At 41.6% G+C, this 16,564-nt stretch overlaps 2 protein-coding genes across 2 annotated transcripts in view; both read left to right on the top strand.

Annotated features, from left to right (window-relative positions):
- Positions 1-177: 177 nt before the first annotated feature.
- ppm1da (protein phosphatase, Mg2+/Mn2+ dependent, 1Da) lies at positions 178-9,313 on the top strand. Its single transcript, XM_047595082.1, has 6 exons — positions 178-803; positions 2,549-2,777; positions 4,834-4,958; positions 5,255-5,436; positions 6,407-6,631; positions 6,998-9,313. The coding sequence occupies exons 1-6, from the start codon at positions 248-250 to the stop codon at positions 7,403-7,405; spliced, it is 1,725 nt and encodes a 574-aa protein (XP_047451038.1). The 5' UTR covers positions 178-247; the 3' UTR covers positions 7,406-9,313.
- Positions 9,314-10,016: 703 nt separating this feature from the next.
- The window catches only part of brip1 (BRCA1 interacting helicase 1), a 35,568-nt gene continuing 29,020 nt past the window's right edge, over positions 10,017-16,564 (top strand). The window contains exons 1-6 of the mRNA XM_047594392.1: positions 10,017-10,239; positions 10,444-10,558; positions 11,276-11,387; positions 11,691-11,930; positions 13,739-13,884; positions 14,248-14,385. Of these exons, the coding sequence (XP_047450348.1) occupies positions 10,466-10,558; positions 11,276-11,387; positions 11,691-11,930; positions 13,739-13,884; positions 14,248-14,385 (729 nt within the window). The 5' untranslated portion in view covers positions 10,017-10,239; positions 10,444-10,465. The remainder of the gene's footprint in view (positions 10,240-10,443; positions 10,559-11,275; positions 11,388-11,690; positions 11,931-13,738; positions 13,885-14,247; positions 14,386-16,564) is intronic.

Raw genomic sequence — 16,564 nt, 5'->3', positions numbered from 1 at the left:
CATAATACACACTGACGTATTCGCCAATGTGTGAAATACTGGAATTACACGCCGCACCGCACATTAGCGCTTTACACAGCGATTACAGTACTTTTTCCAACCTCTAGAGGGCAACATCTGCGCTTACTTCGCCATGTCCACGCAGTAGAAGAAGGGCAACTCTGACGTCAACGCGTCGGAGCATGCCTACTACGCTCGAACATAAACAAAGGCAGGACGTTGTTTCAAATTGTCCTGTTGTTTTTGTATGCGAACAATACAGGAACGTTGTGTGTGTCTTATTTCTGGAGCAATGGAAGAAACATTATTGATTCGAGCGAGCGTGTTTACCGACCAAGGAGGTAGAAAATACATGGAAGATGTGACCGAGGTCATAGTAGAGCCCGAGCCGGGAGAAGAGGAGCCGACGTCGGGCGAGCCGGAGGAGGGCAGTGGGGGAGACTGTACGGTCAGTTCTGTGGACCGGGATACGCATCCGGACTGGACCGGGGAAACCGTGGAGTCCCCAGACGTCTCGGGTACATCACGCGAACCCGAACGAACGGAAGGCCTGATTATATCGGAGGGATCCCCTTTACCGGGAGGTCGGAACCCGAACACCGCGACTCGTTCCCGCCGTTCCGTGGCGTTCTTCGCGGTGTTTGACGGTCACGGGGGTCGCGAGGCTGCGCAGTTCGCACGAGAATATCTGTGGGAGTTCATGAAGAAGCAGAGGGGCTTCTGGTCAGACTGTGACCGGGAGGTCTGCTCGGCTATACGGAAAGGATTTGTAGCCTGTCACCACGCTATGTGGAAGAAGCTACGTAAGTTCACCACCACCATATCAAGCGGCTACGTGTTTATCAGCTGTCAGTGTTTTGCCACATGTGTTCCTGTCCCTCAGTTTGAATAAAATTAACGACAAACCTTCATATAAGACCAAATGTGACCTACTCCCTTTGAGTTTTTACCTGTTACCGTAGCGCAGCGAACACTACTAGCTCGTACGTAATGTAATGTATTTACTCGAAGCTTCTATGGACTCGGTAAAGCGATGTTCCCCAGCGATGTACGTAGCGGCCCAACTTTTCAAAAAGGCACACCCAAGACAAAATACAGTGTGAAGCATTTGTTTGCGTTGCTGCTTAAATGCCGAACGAACCGAGCCTTTCGGTTAGCAACGGGGCTAACAATGTTAGCCATAGCCACTTCACTACAGACAAAAGCCTGTCCCAGTGGACCGAATATACAGATCTGAATCTTTTATTTTGTGTTATTTGTGTTCTTTGTATCGATGTATATATAGATATATATATATTTATAAACAAATATATATATACACATACATGCTTATTAACCAATAAAAACTAAATAGTGTATAAGTTAGTTTGAGTTAGCGGGTACTGTGTCTCTCAGACACCGGCAGTCTGCTCATCTGTCTGGTGGGGATGTGCGTATCGATCCAAAACATCGATACTTCAGTGTTATTTATAATCGATCTTCACATCAAAATATCGATACCAAGTCCGCTTGCACAATCAACACATTTATGACAAATCTGTAATTAGTTCTAAAAAGATAAATAGCATGAGAGAGAGGGAGGGCAGGGAAATGCACTCTCAGACCTCTGTGATAAAAGGTCTTTAGAGAGACAGGCAACGTCCAGGTATATAGTGAAAATACTTCACAGATATATGCATGTAGGTCACGTCAAGTTGACAACTTGCTGTTATTTCTTAACATAAACATATAAATGGGAAATGATAGAGAAAGCAGAATGTGAATGTGTTTTGTCAAAGTTCAAGTTCTCTTATGCTCCAACTTCAGACCACTCTGTCTGGTCCAAAAAGAATAATATCTAAGTCAGAGCGACTGTTCTTACTTTCACTTTTGCCCAGTTTATCAGCTGACTTGTTGATTGCACAGATTGCCTTTAATTGCTGTATGAAGGAAAAGCCTGACATTTGGCAGCTTGTTTAATTCTTACCAAGAGGTAGAAAATACATTTTTCAGAATTACATTCACAAGTGTTCATTTTAAAAGTCATCATTTACGTAGTAGACGAAATATTTTCAAGTAGACGTCTGAAAGTATCGATGTCGGGTGATATTAGCTTTGGTATGACTTGGTATCGAACCGTGGTATCGCACATCCCCGCTGGCCGGTGACGAGACTTGTCAGGGCATGTCAGCTGTTTCCCAGCTGGTCACAGATGATCTCAACGAGTTTCTGTTCGGCGCATGTCAGATTTTGCGTGCAGTACAAAGACTGCTCGGGGACAGATATGAGCTGACTTCTGGGCCACAATGTCCTCATCATTCTCAGTAGAGGCTTCCTCCGATGAGAAGTTGAGATAAGAAGTATATGAACACAAGATCATTTTGACAAATGAGATGGTTGTTTTAAGGAAACTCCAATGCAGTTTTCACATTAATCTTTAACTTATTTTCTGCTAATAATTTTGCTTTTCTGTTGCACGTGTGGTTCAGTCATCAATAAGCAGGCTGTTAGCAGTAAATGTTCATTAACTTATTAAACCTCATTAATGTCCCCTCTTCCACCTCCTCAGCTGAATGGCCAAAAACCCTCACGGGCCTTCCCAGTACATCTGGCACCACAGCCAGCGTAGTTGTCCTCAGAGGAAACCGCATGTACGTGGCCCACGTTGGGGACTCTGCAGTGGTTCTAGGGGTGCAGGATGACCCCTCGGTCCCGTTCATCAGAGCTGTGGAAGTCACGCAAGACCACAAACCTGAGCTGCCCAGAGAGAGGGAACGCATCGAAGGGCTCGGAGGAAGGTAAAAAATCAACCCATATCATTCTGTCGCCAGAAGTTAAATGTCAACACGTTAAACAACCACTTTAAATTAATAAAGCTTTGCTGAAAGATTGCTGTGTATAGTACATAGACATATATTGATAATATGTCCCAAAATAGAGAAGATCAAACTAAACACTCTTTTAAAGTACTGCGGGGCTAGATGCTGAACTTAAGCATGTAGCCTGCAACGTTGCGAGTAATTTCTACTTGTGTGCTCGTCAGTCCGCTTCGCCTTGTAACAAACGCTAGTCGGCGTAATTTTTTCCACTTATGTTAATTTTTGTTTCTACTTCCTGCTTCACTTTCAACAATGTCGACGGGAACTTTCACCAAAATTTCCCTGAACATGAGTCATACAGATATTTGTGTTTCAAAACAGTCTATTTGATAATGGTGGAGATGGGGAAGCAGCTGGAAATAATAAAGCAGGAACATGCAAAAACCAAGCGGAACCAATCACAGCTCTTGTGGTCTGCGGCTCCGCAGCGCGTAGTTACATTTCCTGGGAGGTGCACGTCGGGCTACGACGTTAGGTTCTGTGTGGAGTCTAAACAATAAGGCAGCCTTATTCACGGAAAATTCAGTTTTTGTCTTTGGAGATGTCAAAAATTTCTAAATTGCTTAATCCAGATTATTTCTCCCTCTCTTTTCACCACCAAGCTTTCTCTTTTTACACTGCCTGGCCAAAAACAGTGGTCACACAGACTTTAGCTTTGATTACAGGACACATTTGCTGTGGCATTATTTTGATATTCAAGTCTATAGTGTCATTTCTTGATGTGCTTCAAGCCACAGTTCCTGGCTGTGCTGGTCTGATGGATGAATAGACATAACTCTGAAATCCTGTTACGTTCCAGTTACCACGTGTGATTGAATTAAAATGCTGATGACGTGCTGTGGCCCCAACTTAAAGATGTGAGCACTAGATGCTGGAAATTTAGGATTAACCCCGTGATACTTCTAGGAACAATGCAAACCCCAGTCAGGACCCACACTCTACACACTGATTGTTGCCGAGAAACATCTCTTTTGCACAACAGCAAATCAAAATGTTATCTGCCCCGAGGAATGATGTCGTTTATGTGGTCTGTGGCATGTCAAGTGATAAGATGATTAACGCCTATTGACCGTCTTTGCTTAGACGACAGGTTAAACTCCATAGATACAAGGAGGAGCTGTGGGTGCAATCCAGGTCAATTGCATGTCATAGAACTTTTATTTTATTTTCTTTTACTAGTAGGACTGGGCCAAAAACTAAGATCTGTTTTTGTCATTGTTACATTTTTCTTCTGTCTACACTGCCTAAACTCAAGACAAAACATTGTTCAAACGTGATTTTTCGAATTACAACTAACTGACTGAATTTTGATAGTTTTTGTTCATGAAATGGTCTTTTCCAGCAGAATATGTTTTTATGTAGCCGTGCACCACTTTAAGAGAACTTTCTGCCGAATAAGAATAACAACATTAGAGCAGTGTCACCCACAGTGACACTGCCTTATAAAGGCTTCGTGGTTCTGCTGCTTCCATCACTGCCCTGTCTTATCATACTGGATGACACTGGAAACCAAGACTTACAGTTTTTGCTGTTACATAACACAGCGGTATGTTCCATGTTGGGTGAAAAGAGAGGCAGAAATAATCTTGGTTTTGGGTACGTTCAAAAACCAAAACTCGAATTAATTAAATTAATTCCATAAGTCACGCAGCTTTACTCAGTAGAATTGGCAAAGGAAAATATAGTGGTTATTTATACAGCTTTTTAAAGTTGTGGTTTTCCATGTATTGATTTAAAAAAAAAAAAACATCATATGTTGCAGCATTTTTTCCGCACAGCGTAAAAACGTCGAGAGCTGCACCACCCGGGATTCACTTTTAAAGCACAATTGATTTGTAAAGCTTGACTGTTTTTATTTGTTGCAATAGTTTTAGCCCCGTGTACTGAAATGAGCTGGCGGCTGCGCGTAATCCTCGGTGCTACAGCCCAGTGAATGTGCCCTTACCCTCTTCTCCCCTCTTCTATCTCTTAACAGCGTGATCAAGAAGTCTGGAGTGAACCGGGTGGTCTGGAAGAGGCCGAGGCTCAGCCACAATGGTCCAGTCCGTCGGAGCACCGTGATCGACCAGATACCGTTCTTGGCGGTTGCTCGGGCTCTAGGTTGGTAAAATCAGATAATCACAGTAATCACAGTGAATAACCTGTTCGTGAAGGCTGTGCATGCAGATGACTAGTGTATGATTACTGAAGGAATCTGACATGTAAAAGGCACCCAGGACCTAGAAAAGGACAAGAATGTTTTTTACTTGAATGATACATAACTGTATAGTCAACTAATTCATAGATATGCTTCATGCGAAATTTAGAGAAGAGTAGCTGCAATGGGAACAGCTCAGTAAACAATGCCTTCTTTAATCGGAGCGTTCCTCTACTAAAGTTTTTCTTCTCTGCACCAGGCGACCTGTGGAGCTACGACTTCTACAGCGGGGAGTTTGTGGTGTCTCCAGAGCCGGACACGAGTGTGCTGATCCTCGACCCCAGAAAGCATCGCTACATCATCCTGGCCAGTGACGGTCTGTGGAATATGGTGCCGCCTCAAGAGGCCATCTCCATGTGTCAGAACAATGACGAGGAAATGGTCAGTGATAATTCTTTAGCGCTTTCTCACTTTAGACTAGAGATCGGATACGTGTTTTAGGTCCGATGCCGATACTGATTTTTTTACATTGGCACTGGCTGATGGCCGATATTCTGGTGCTGCTTTTTCTTCCTCCATTTACATGATAAAAATGACACAATGGTAACAAATGTTACAAGTCTCAATTTAACGAAAAACACGAACATTTATTGACCTCAAAGAATATTTAATGCTCTTATGCATCCAAAGTAACAGGTAAAACACAAGGTAGAACACAAGTAATGGAAACTGTCAAAAACACATTTAAAAAATAAAAGGGTTTAGTGTACTTAATTCTCATTCATGTAATTTCTTTGAATGTATTTTGGCATAACATATTTGAATATAAGTAGTGTTGCATTATCATCTTTGTGGAACTTAGTACACATTTAAATAATAAAAGGGTTCAGTGGACTTCTACCTTCTTTCAAGGGAGTTGCTGCTGTTGGTTTCCATTGGGAGGGGCAATGTATGGGCTGCACGGTCCACAGCGTCTCCAGTTTGCTATTATAAAAATAAATGTATTGGCGAATATCGCTCCATGATTAGCATATTCATGAAAAATTGTCATTCAATATCATTTTACTGAATTAATGTTCATAGTTTTAGCATTATTTTCATTGAAAAATTGCTGTCTTCAATATAATTTTCACACTGCAAATTAATGCTGAGGGGCCAGATTAGACTCTTTGGTCGGCCGCTTTAGTTTTCTATGCTGGACACCTGTGCTTCAGACCGACAAAGATGGGTGTCTTATTCCCCTTCATGTGTAGGTTGTTGCCTGTAGTTGACTAAAGTCTCGCTAAACGAACGTGATCAAAAGGCCCCTGAGTGATACTTGAGTAATAAGCGATGTGCACAGTGTAATGTCCAAACCCTCGTATCCTCGTGTCAGCACCTGTCAGTGTAATAAGTGCCTTCTGTGCTGCAGGCACCGTGTGGGGTATCGAGTGCCAGGCAGCTGGTCAGCCATGCCCTCCTGAGGTGGCGTCAGAGAATGTTGCGTGCCGACAACACCAGCGCCATTGTGATCGCCCTGCAGGAGCCCGGGACCCCGCAGGACACCTTGCACCACGAGGAGGTGCTGCTGGACCTCGCCAAGGTGTCCCAGTGTCCACCCACCTCCCTATCCCGTGCCAACACTCCTCTCCTTCAGGTATCCCACTGTGGGGTGAATTAAAGGATCATTCTATCTTGAGACACAGAAGATTACAGGCATTTTTATTGTTGTGAGAATTCAGAATCTTGTGGTTTATATGTGTATATACAAGGAAGAAAACTGCTTTAATCTTGCATGTGCACTAGGAAGTAGTGTTGCCTTAATAACCACTAGCTTCTGCTCTTTGTTGAGTTCTTGTCTTGAGCAGATGAGCGAGGCTCAAAGTACTGGCTAATAATCAGCAGCCATAAAACCTCACTGTATTAGTCCCAAGCTGTCACAGGAGACTTAAGAGGATGTAATGCACACATGCGGTTTAAGAGCTGCCCTTCATTGTGTTTCTTCTGTTCTCTTTAACCGCAGCGTCCGCCGGAGGAAGACTCCCCCTCGGCCATGTGCGACCTCCTCCCCGCCTTGGAGCGACGCGACGGGCTATCGGGAAGCAGCAGCCTGTACCACATGAGCCTGTGCGACCCGTTCGACCTGACCTCGCTCTGTTCAAACGGCAGCGCCGAGCAGCCCAGCCCGTCCGGTCCCGCCGACAGGACAGTTGGCGGCAGGGCGCACAACAGCAAAAGAACTATAGACGGGTCGTCGTCGTCGTCGTCGCCGCCGCCGCCCGGTCAGGGCCAGTCGGCAAAGAGAGCCCGGCGCAGGACTGCCGACAGGCCGCCGCTGGTCCAGCATAACGCGGAGAAGACTCAAAAGGACTCTAACAACGTCTCCCCGATTCTGCAGCAGCATAATAAAACCACGGTGTGCGTGTGCTGAAACACACGCACACTCTCACACACGCACCTACCTGCTGCCTCCTACTGTCGTCTCCAGTGGTGTTTCTGTTCCTCGTGTCTGCAGCGCGTCGGCACATTGTCACGACTCGAAGCGACCTTGCCGCAAAGGTTGCGGAAAGACTCGTGCTGACGCTCGGCACCGGTGCAGCCGTCACTCGAGAGCAGGTCTTTTCGGATGGATTTTCATTTCGTGTCCTCCCTGAATTGCTCATTAACTGTGTCTTACATCGCCTCTGTTTTTGCTAACAGTTGTAACAAGCAAGTGTGACTGATGTCGCTGGTGTAAATATTATACATTTTATAGATGGTATTGAGAAAGTAAGTCAAACTGTTGATTTAAAACAGATATCTATTTTTTTATTCATCCTTTGAGGTACAACGATGAAAAAAAAAATTCCTCTTTTAGATTAGCGCCAACACAGCTTTCATCTCCGACTCCTCACTCTGAAACACATTACGTGCACACGCCCTGTGTTTTAATCATATTTATGTATCGTTATTCAGTTTAACAGTTTATTTAATCATTGGAGATGTGTCTTGAATATAAACTGAAGGTGCTGCTACAGTCACAAACCAGTAAGCTACTACATTGTGTACATATAAATATATGTAATGTGTGTCGGTAACATGTTTTCCTTTAGCAAGTAAACATTAGACTTAACACATCAACCCCCACACACACAAGGTTTCTAATAATGGAAGATGTTTTTAAGTTCTTAAGGGATAATTGTACTTCTTGTTCTTTTTAATGAAGCATTATTTCTGTTCATACATCAGTGATTTTTTTTTTTTAATTTTTTCCCAAGAATGCCTTTCAACAGCCCTCTGCTTTTGCAGATGTTGATACTGTTTCTAAAATGATGACGAATCACCTTCTGAGTTTGCTGAACATCCAGGTGGCCTGATAGCACAGACTTCCTTTGGTTCTGGGGGACTGACCAAAACAAATCTGAAGTTTACAATCAATGTTTTTGGTTATTTTACGCTGCCATGCTTCCATTTGGGCTGAACTGGAGGTTTCCAAGTTGTCATGTTTCCATCACAAATATGTTCCTGCCACCTATTTTTTTTAATTTTTTTTTTTTATCCCATTTGGAACAAGACAATAACTGCTGCTTCTGTTCTGTTGAATCCAATTGAGAGGTTCCTTCTACAAGCCATCGTCCCTCCATGCTGCAGCTGCTGTTGTTTTGCTGTATGCTCAAGGCTCATTTGTGAGGAAATCCACTTTGCATGGACTTTCTAGGAGAATATTTTTGCACCTTAAATGTCTTTGAGAAGGAAGATGTTTTATTTAAAAAAAAAACAACGCGTCTCGGGATGAATGACGTGATTGGAGTTTGATATGAACTCACTGCACATGTAAGGTGTCAAGTGACAAATAATGAAATCTGCTAGAACCGAATCTTTAAGCTGAGTGGAGTTTGCAGAACAATGGCCGCGTTGCCTCCGGTTTTGTTACGAAGGTGTATGATTCAGACGATGCATTTTACCTGGAAAAGTATGACCATCACACGGAAAAGACAGATGTCTCGGTCTTCGTAATCCCCTTGTTACACGATGATGTATTTTCCCTGAGTTAAGTGCAATTTCTACAGGAATTTGTAGCACTATGAATTGGTCCAAACATATTGTACATTAACGAAATGGTAATGTTCCTGTTTGACATGTTATCTCTACAAATACACTCTGTTACTGGCTTGTGATCCATGGGTTTGGATTTTTATATATGCTATTTTTGAGAATTCTCATAAATCTTTGTCTACTCCTTTACTCTGTTGAATAGTCACATCTGCTGTGCGAACAGCAAACGTGCATGTGTACAGTATAAATGTGAAAAATGCTTGTCTGGAAATGAACTTATTTAAATAAAATGCTCTGACATGAAGTAATAACTAATGTTTACAAGTTGATAGTAGCTTATTGGTAATTCTTTTCCCCTTGATTGTTTTTGCTTTAAACCAGTAAATTTGTAAAACACAATAGTCCACAATGGCTCATATGTTATAGTTAAAAGTTTTTTTCATTTCAGTACATCATTCATGAACTTCATTCTTACCCATGGCATTTTTATGTGTTCAAATTTATATTTACAGCTGCCAACTCTGCTTTTATCTGTATTATTTTAATCATTTTGCGAAAAGATTTTTTGCAAAATTGATAAAAAATGAAATGGTAAAACCGTCAGTTAGATGAAAGGATGTTTATAAGTAATTAGCATTTTGCAATGGACCACATTCCATCAAAATAAAAGGTTTCTTTAAGGACCTTATGTTTACTGGCGATTACCAACGTCACTTCCGTTGGGTTCTTGTCAATCGTTGAGATGCAAACCAACAGGTCACACTTCGATTTCAAAATAAAAACATAAAAATTGTAGTTAACCCAAATTCGTTTTCATTCTTATATGTGTCGCAGTGTAAGTACCGGCGACGTTACATTCTAATTGAAATTGTACCGAATGATCGTTTTGAAACTAAGTAGAGCCGACGTCCGGTATATATTCCCAGGTCTTTCAGCGTGAGTAGTTTATTCTGAAAGCAATTGGAGGAAGTCATAACGTATAACAAAGCTGGAAACTTTGGGTTAAAATCGCGGGAACAAATGATGAGGAGGTTGGAGTGGACGCACACAGCTCGTTTTAGCTAATTTCTTTTTATTTGCATGTTAGAACATTTTTAATGCCTGGCGTCACTATTTTACCATGGGGTATGCATACCAGTAATCCGCCAGTCAAAGTAGCGACAGAAAAGTTAGCAATAGCTCTTCATGGTTAGTGGGTAGAAGCTAACAAGTAGCTGTTTCTAACCTGAGGTAGGTGACAACTTCAGACCACAGACTGTAGAGAAAATAAAATCAACTGTAACGTTCATTAAACAGTTGGTTAATTGTTAACAAACTCTTATTTCCGTGTGACAGTACATTGAACTTCTGAGTCAATGAGTCGCTGTAGTAAATAAGCTAGTTAGTCATGTTCTAGTGACCTTTTACTAGTATAATGTGTTGTTAATGTTTTAGTTTGGAGCCGTGACGGAGGAGCATGGCTACATCACGTGTAGAGTACACCATCGGAGGGGTGAAGATCTACTTCCCCTGCAAGGCTTACCCATCCCAGCTGGCTATGATGAACTCCGTAAGTAACTTAAAACATGTGCCTCTTCAACTAACCAATTAAGCGAACTGGCATCACACGTGTGGGCCCATGATAAATGATAGGAATCATCAGACTGCTCATAATAAACAATTATCCATCATCTATGCACCTGTACGTGTTTATGCGGTGCAGGACTGGAGACCAGGAATTAGACACTTCACAGCCGAATAAAGCAACATGCTGCCAGTGGAGCAAATGACAAAAAAAAATATTTTCAGGGGACTCAGAGAAGTGATGAAAATGCTGCGGATAAATGTGTAAACGTCAATAAATCTTCACTTTGAAGGAATCTCCTTAGATTATTTGAACTAACCATCCACTAAAAAGCAAAAGGCTTTCAGGAGTCATTTGACAATGATATTAAAACACAAACAAACTCGCACCAGCAGAATTTATGAATGACAAACAACAACACCAAACGTTATAAAGCTTTGAATAACAAATGTGTCCCAGTTTGTTTGGGTTTTGGAGCCAGACTTTTTCAGGACTGCTTGTTCCTGTTCTGACACCTGTAGGAAATTTTGAGTGCATTTTGGAATTAACATCAGTGTTTAAACTGAACTTTGTAGTGTGTTGTGGGCAATAGTAAATATTAGTTGGACATTTTGTAGTTGTGTTATTAATCATGTTGTGTCTTCAGTTGAACTGTAAATGCAGTTAGCTGACAGTTTATATGTGTCTGTACCTCGTCTGCAGATCATCCGAGGGTTGAACTCTGGGCAGCACTGTTTGCTGGAGAGTCCCACGGGAAGTGGAAAGAGCTTGGCCCTGCTCTGCTCCTCTATGGCCTGGCAGCGAGCTCAGTTTGGTAAGCCTGCCCTCGCACCATGTAATAGAAAACAAGGGGCAAATCAGCCCCCTGATTACTGCAGAAGTCTGTCTCACTCCATCATTTCTTATTTTCAGATTTCAGCCTTGGAAACTACAACATGTAAAGCTCGATGAACAAACAATTCTTAATAATAATAATTTATGATAAGGGATTCCTTGTCTTAAAGATGTCAAATGTTTGTAGATATAATCACATGATTTACTGTTTGCCATTATTACCTTCCTCATGAACTGATCCGGGGACGTTGTCACTTACAGTTGCGTCTGTTTCTCTGTGCAGCTAAACTGCGAGAAGGAGGCGCTGTGGAGAACAAGAGCCAGTCGGATAAAAACTTTGGAGACTGTAAGAAGTCCGATGCCTCTGCTTCCTGTCAGTGTAAGTGCCACATCAGAGCCAGCCGGGCCGCAGCTACAGCTACAGCTACAGCCCCAGTCAGTGCTGATGCTGATGCTGTTGTGGACCTCACCAAGACACCCACCAAAGAGACAGCTCAGCCTTTGCCTCCAGCATCACAACATAGTAAGCAATACTTTGTTATTGTATTTGAAATATACTGTACATGTCATCCTTTTCGTCCGTACACGTCTTATTTTATTATTGTAGTGGCTGTGCTTAATTTAACTTGTGAGGCAACTGAATTCTTGCGAGATCTACTGCTGAGTTGTTTCTACCCTTATTTAAACTGTTTCTAGGGACAAAATCTAAGACAGCACATATTGGTTGACTAGAATACCAGTAGAAAATGTATCTGTTTAGTGTAAATATTAAAAGTAAAGACCATCTTCTTAAATGTATGCAAACGTATGCCGTTTTCTGCCTTTACAAATCAAGCGGACGGACAAATTGATCATGAAAATTAATGATGTTCCAACTCTGAATGTTAATATTTGCTGGTCTTTAAAGCCACTTTGTGATCAACAAACCATTTCACAAATGTTCCAAACAAATATTTTAACTGAAAACAACACTTACACGCGCAACATATTCCTGGTTTTGCCCTTATTCTGGAAAAATAGAATATTTCTGCTAAACTGATTATGTAGCCAATTAAAAACAAAATAAAACAAAATACCAATATTATAGAAACTTCAGCTGGTGGTAGATTTGTTTGAACACAATGACCTTTTTCATTCCTTCAACAAACTTCTGGAAAGGATTGATGTTGTAGCACTTGTACGTATCTAAAAACGATATGGATGACCTGCACAATATCCCAGTCATTCAAAATGAGTAAATGTAATATACTTCTGACCTGAAATGTGAAGTTTTCTCTAACCCTGACCTCAGTCTTAGAGTTGTGTCTGTGTATAGAGAACATATCAGGGCTGTGTATACATTCAAATATTTAATCACAATCTTAAAATTTCCATACTTAGCTTGTATTAACACAACATGCATACCTGTGTTTATTGTATCTAAATGGAATATTTTTCAAGTTTGTTTGGATTAAGGTCAGGACTTTGACTTGGCCTTTCCAAAACATTCATTTTGATCTTCTTTATTCATTGTGTTGTAGAACAACTTGTGTGTTTGCTGCGAAAACCAAGTTTCTGTTAAGATTCAGCTCAATGACAGAGGTTGTATTACCTCAACGTCTCAGCTGCTCATAAAGCTCCCTGCTCAGTTCATAACTCGGTTCACGTCGACACTTAATGCTGGTACATTTTTCCTGGCGAGATCATTCAGTTAAATTTAGAGACCCATCTGGCAGCACTGTGAAGCTGAACTCACTCATTTGTTTTTGCTTTTATACAGGGATTTTTGACCCTGCGGTACTTTTACTGCCCTCTTCAGGGTAAAGTTATTTCCTGATTTCCAAACAAGTTTGGCTGAGATCATATTAATAGAATATGTGCACATTAAAAGGATTTTGCACCATTAACACATTGACAGCCCTAATAAATATATAAATATATGAGACTGTTAATAAATGCAGCACCTTGCTGCAGCTGTAATGTTTAATGTGCTATTATTTCTTTTCTTTCTTTATTTCTACCAAGCAAAGAAATGAATGATAATAAATGTTTTTGTCTTCCTTTACGTATACCGTTAATAGCTAACTAGAGACTAAACATCCTCCAATTCCATAAAAACAGCCTGATTGTTTTGCAGCTTCATTTACCTCACAACAATGGTGGTATTTACTACTTCCAGTCTGGGGCATGCATGAATCATTCCCACTGAACCAGTGACTACGTTTGATTAATTAACACAACCGGGATAATACTCGGCTCAGGGCCACCCAGGGCTCAGGCATTCCCCAGTGTTTATTTCTTTTACTGTATATAAACCAAGCATGTGAGTGTGTTCTGCCTGATGTGTTTCAGCGCCGCTACCAGAAGAGTCCCAACCTAAAAGACATTCTCTCGCCTCCCGTCTGTCTGAGAAGTTCCAGGCTGATCTGGGCTCTGAGCGCCAGAAAGATGACGACTTCCAGCCAGACAAGAAGCGCATTCGCGCCGCAGAGAACAAGGTAGCCATAAATTCATGTTGTGCAAAGGCAAAGTAGCATCAAAATGTGTTGCACAACAGAACAGTCGTTTTGAGATACAATGTGTTATGACAGGATAATCGTATGCAACACATGGATGTGGGAACTGAGATGCTATTTAAGAGACAGTGTTATCTACTTTCTTTTACTTTAATCTTTTACTTCTGAAATAACCAGAACAAACAAGAACTCCTCGCAGGCAGTCAGCGACCAGATATCTGTATCGTGTAGCATCGAAATGTCTTCAAACCAAAATGTTTTCTGTCGACGTGACTTTATTTTGAGCATCGATTCAATCCCGTCCTCATTGTCAGTAGCAGTAAATCTTTTGTGTTTGTTCGTCAGAGCCGAAAAAGGCAGCGCCTGGAGCAGGGAGTCGTGTTCATCGATGATGAGCCGGAGCTTGAAATTGAGCCAACAGCTGGTCAGAGTTGTACTGCAGAGACAAAGAGCGAGGCTGCCGGTTCGTCCTCATCATGCTGCGTGAGTAGGACGCGATTACTGACACACGGGGGCAATGTTGTCCATTTATTTGAGCTTTAAATCCCAGTCAGTGACTGTGGATCGTCTGTGCTGTGTCCAGTGTAATCCAGCTTCTTATTGATTCCTGTTCTTACAGACCTTATCAGTTCTTCACTGCTGTTGTTTTAATGGATCAACTGTACAATCGCTATACACCCAATATAAGGAGATGTACCTTAAACTCACTACCATTTAAATTTTGAGAGAAACCTCATTATGAAAGCCAGAATAATTTACACTGAATGTCTCATTTTCTCAATAAAAAGACTGAATATATTGGCCATGAAAGCATAGGGATATAGCCCACCCCCAGGTTATCCATTGCCTTATAAGTGGTATAATCCACTACCCATGTCATAACCACAAGCTCATGAGTTCCATTTGAAGAGTGTCGCGGCGCGTTCACGATCAGCTCAGCTAGACTTCAAACAAATAAATACCCTTCCCTCATGCTTCTCTTTGCAAGTATGTAGGTTTTTACCTCCCTCTGCCCCTCCACTGTCAGTGCAGGTATTTTATGGTGGCGCATGGGCTTAATTCCCTCAACGATCAAACCTGGATTTTATACCTAGGTTTAAACACACGCACTTCAAGCTTGCCCTTTGTGATCAGATAGCCCTTGTCGGATGTTAACGTAAGTTCTGAACTTGGCCTAAGACACACACTGCAGGGATGGTGGAGGTGCAGAGGAATGTAATGCCTACCCCCTCAAAAGGGTTCCTCCAGGACCACAATTAATTATCATTTACTGGTTCCTCTAAAACATGCTCCTCTTCAGTGGCAGTGTTTCAGCATATTGTCTTGATTAATTCTCAGCCTAATAACTATAGACGCTATAGTCACAAACATAGGTTTAATCTACGATGGCCAACAAGCAACATTGGAGGCTTCATGGAACAGGACCTTGTGCCTGTGTCAACATAAAGGGTTCATTTGAAAACACAACAATGATTCGTAGTTCTAGATGATTATCCACTAATAAAAACACGTACACACAAACAGTTTTTTATATTTGTAAAGCCTACACACTCGACCTTAACTGGTTCTTGTTGCGAGCCATCATGCGCAACATCAGTGCCCTGTAACATGAACACTATAATGTAATGAAGCCATCAGTAATGTAATTAATTTCACCTCTACCTTTCCCTGTAACGACATGTCAAAATGTTGGCTGTGAAGAATGTGCAACGTGCCGGCGATGTTGCCATTTCCCAAAATGATTTCTAAATGAGCTGTAACACAGCGCATTGACAAAACGGAACAGAGAAACAAAACAATAAATACAGGAGCAAAATTACACTACAGCAAAGAAGAAAAAGTCAACATGTGTTTGTGTGTCTGCCAGTGTCCCATGTCCCAGTGTTTTTTGCTTGAGGAGAGTTTTTGAATTGATGATTGATGTTGGTTCCACTTCATAACATAATCATAACACAACCACCCTTACTGTTAATAGTTGCTTCAAAGGTCTACAGCGTTGCCATAGACTGGTTAATCCTCATGGAGAATAGTGCGACAGGTTCAGAAACACTATTCATCATCACCACAGGGTGGCGGTATACTCCGCCTAATTAACAAAGAGTGCAGTTAAAGTCTCTACCTTGTGTACACTTTGAACATTACATTCAATTCATGTTTTGCCATTGAGGTGTGTCACGTAAAGTATACTACGCATACTGTACAGCCCGTATAACTTCAGAGACGTTTGTCTTGATCATGTGATCACTTTCACTGCTTTGAGGTCAGCCTGCAAATTATTCATGAGCTTTTCATCATCGACTTCTCTTGCCTGGCATATAACAGCTAGTACTCTACAAAGAAATATCTGTTAAAAAAGGATAGATGCATATTTTCGGCTTAAAAGCACCAGTTGGCAATATTGGGAAAGGAAGAGGAGGAAACCAGTTTTAGGCTGCCAGCTTTTTGTTCTGTAAGTACAGGACACCCCAGCATACTTGAATAAACAGAACATTAAACATCCCATCCCCTGACAATTGAATGAATAATTCTTCTTCAGCATTGACACAATACTGCATCATCTGCATCAGCTTTGTTGATTTCGCATAACTGTTTATGTATAATCAACAGGTAGTTGAACCACATTACTGTGTTAAGAATAGGAGCCCAGTTTATGTCCTAACAT

This window comes from Mugil cephalus, chromosome 9, assembly GCF_022458985.1.
Source record: "Mugil cephalus isolate CIBA_MC_2020 chromosome 9, CIBA_Mcephalus_1.1, whole genome shotgun sequence".
Lineage (NCBI taxonomy): Eukaryota > Metazoa > Chordata > Actinopteri > Mugiliformes > Mugilidae > Mugil > Mugil cephalus.
Note: the sequence above shows the minus strand (reverse complement) of the source record. Positions and strands in the feature narration are given on the sequence as shown.

What these genes read in the sequence shown, in the direction of transcription:
- ppm1da (XM_047595082.1), top strand. Translation starts at nt 248, where the DNA reads ATGCGAACAATACAGGAACGTTGTGTGTGTCTTATTTCTGGAGCAATG. An exon ending in GGCGGTTGCTCGGGCTCTAG is followed by an intron (nt 4,959 to 5,254) that starts GTTGGTAAAATC and finishes TCTCTGCACCAG; the next exon opens with GCGACCTGTGGAGCTACGAC. An exon ending in AGAACAATGACGAGGAAATG is followed by an intron (nt 5,437 to 6,406) that starts GTCAGTGATAAT and finishes TCTGTGCTGCAG; the next exon opens with GCACCGTGTGGGGTATCGAG.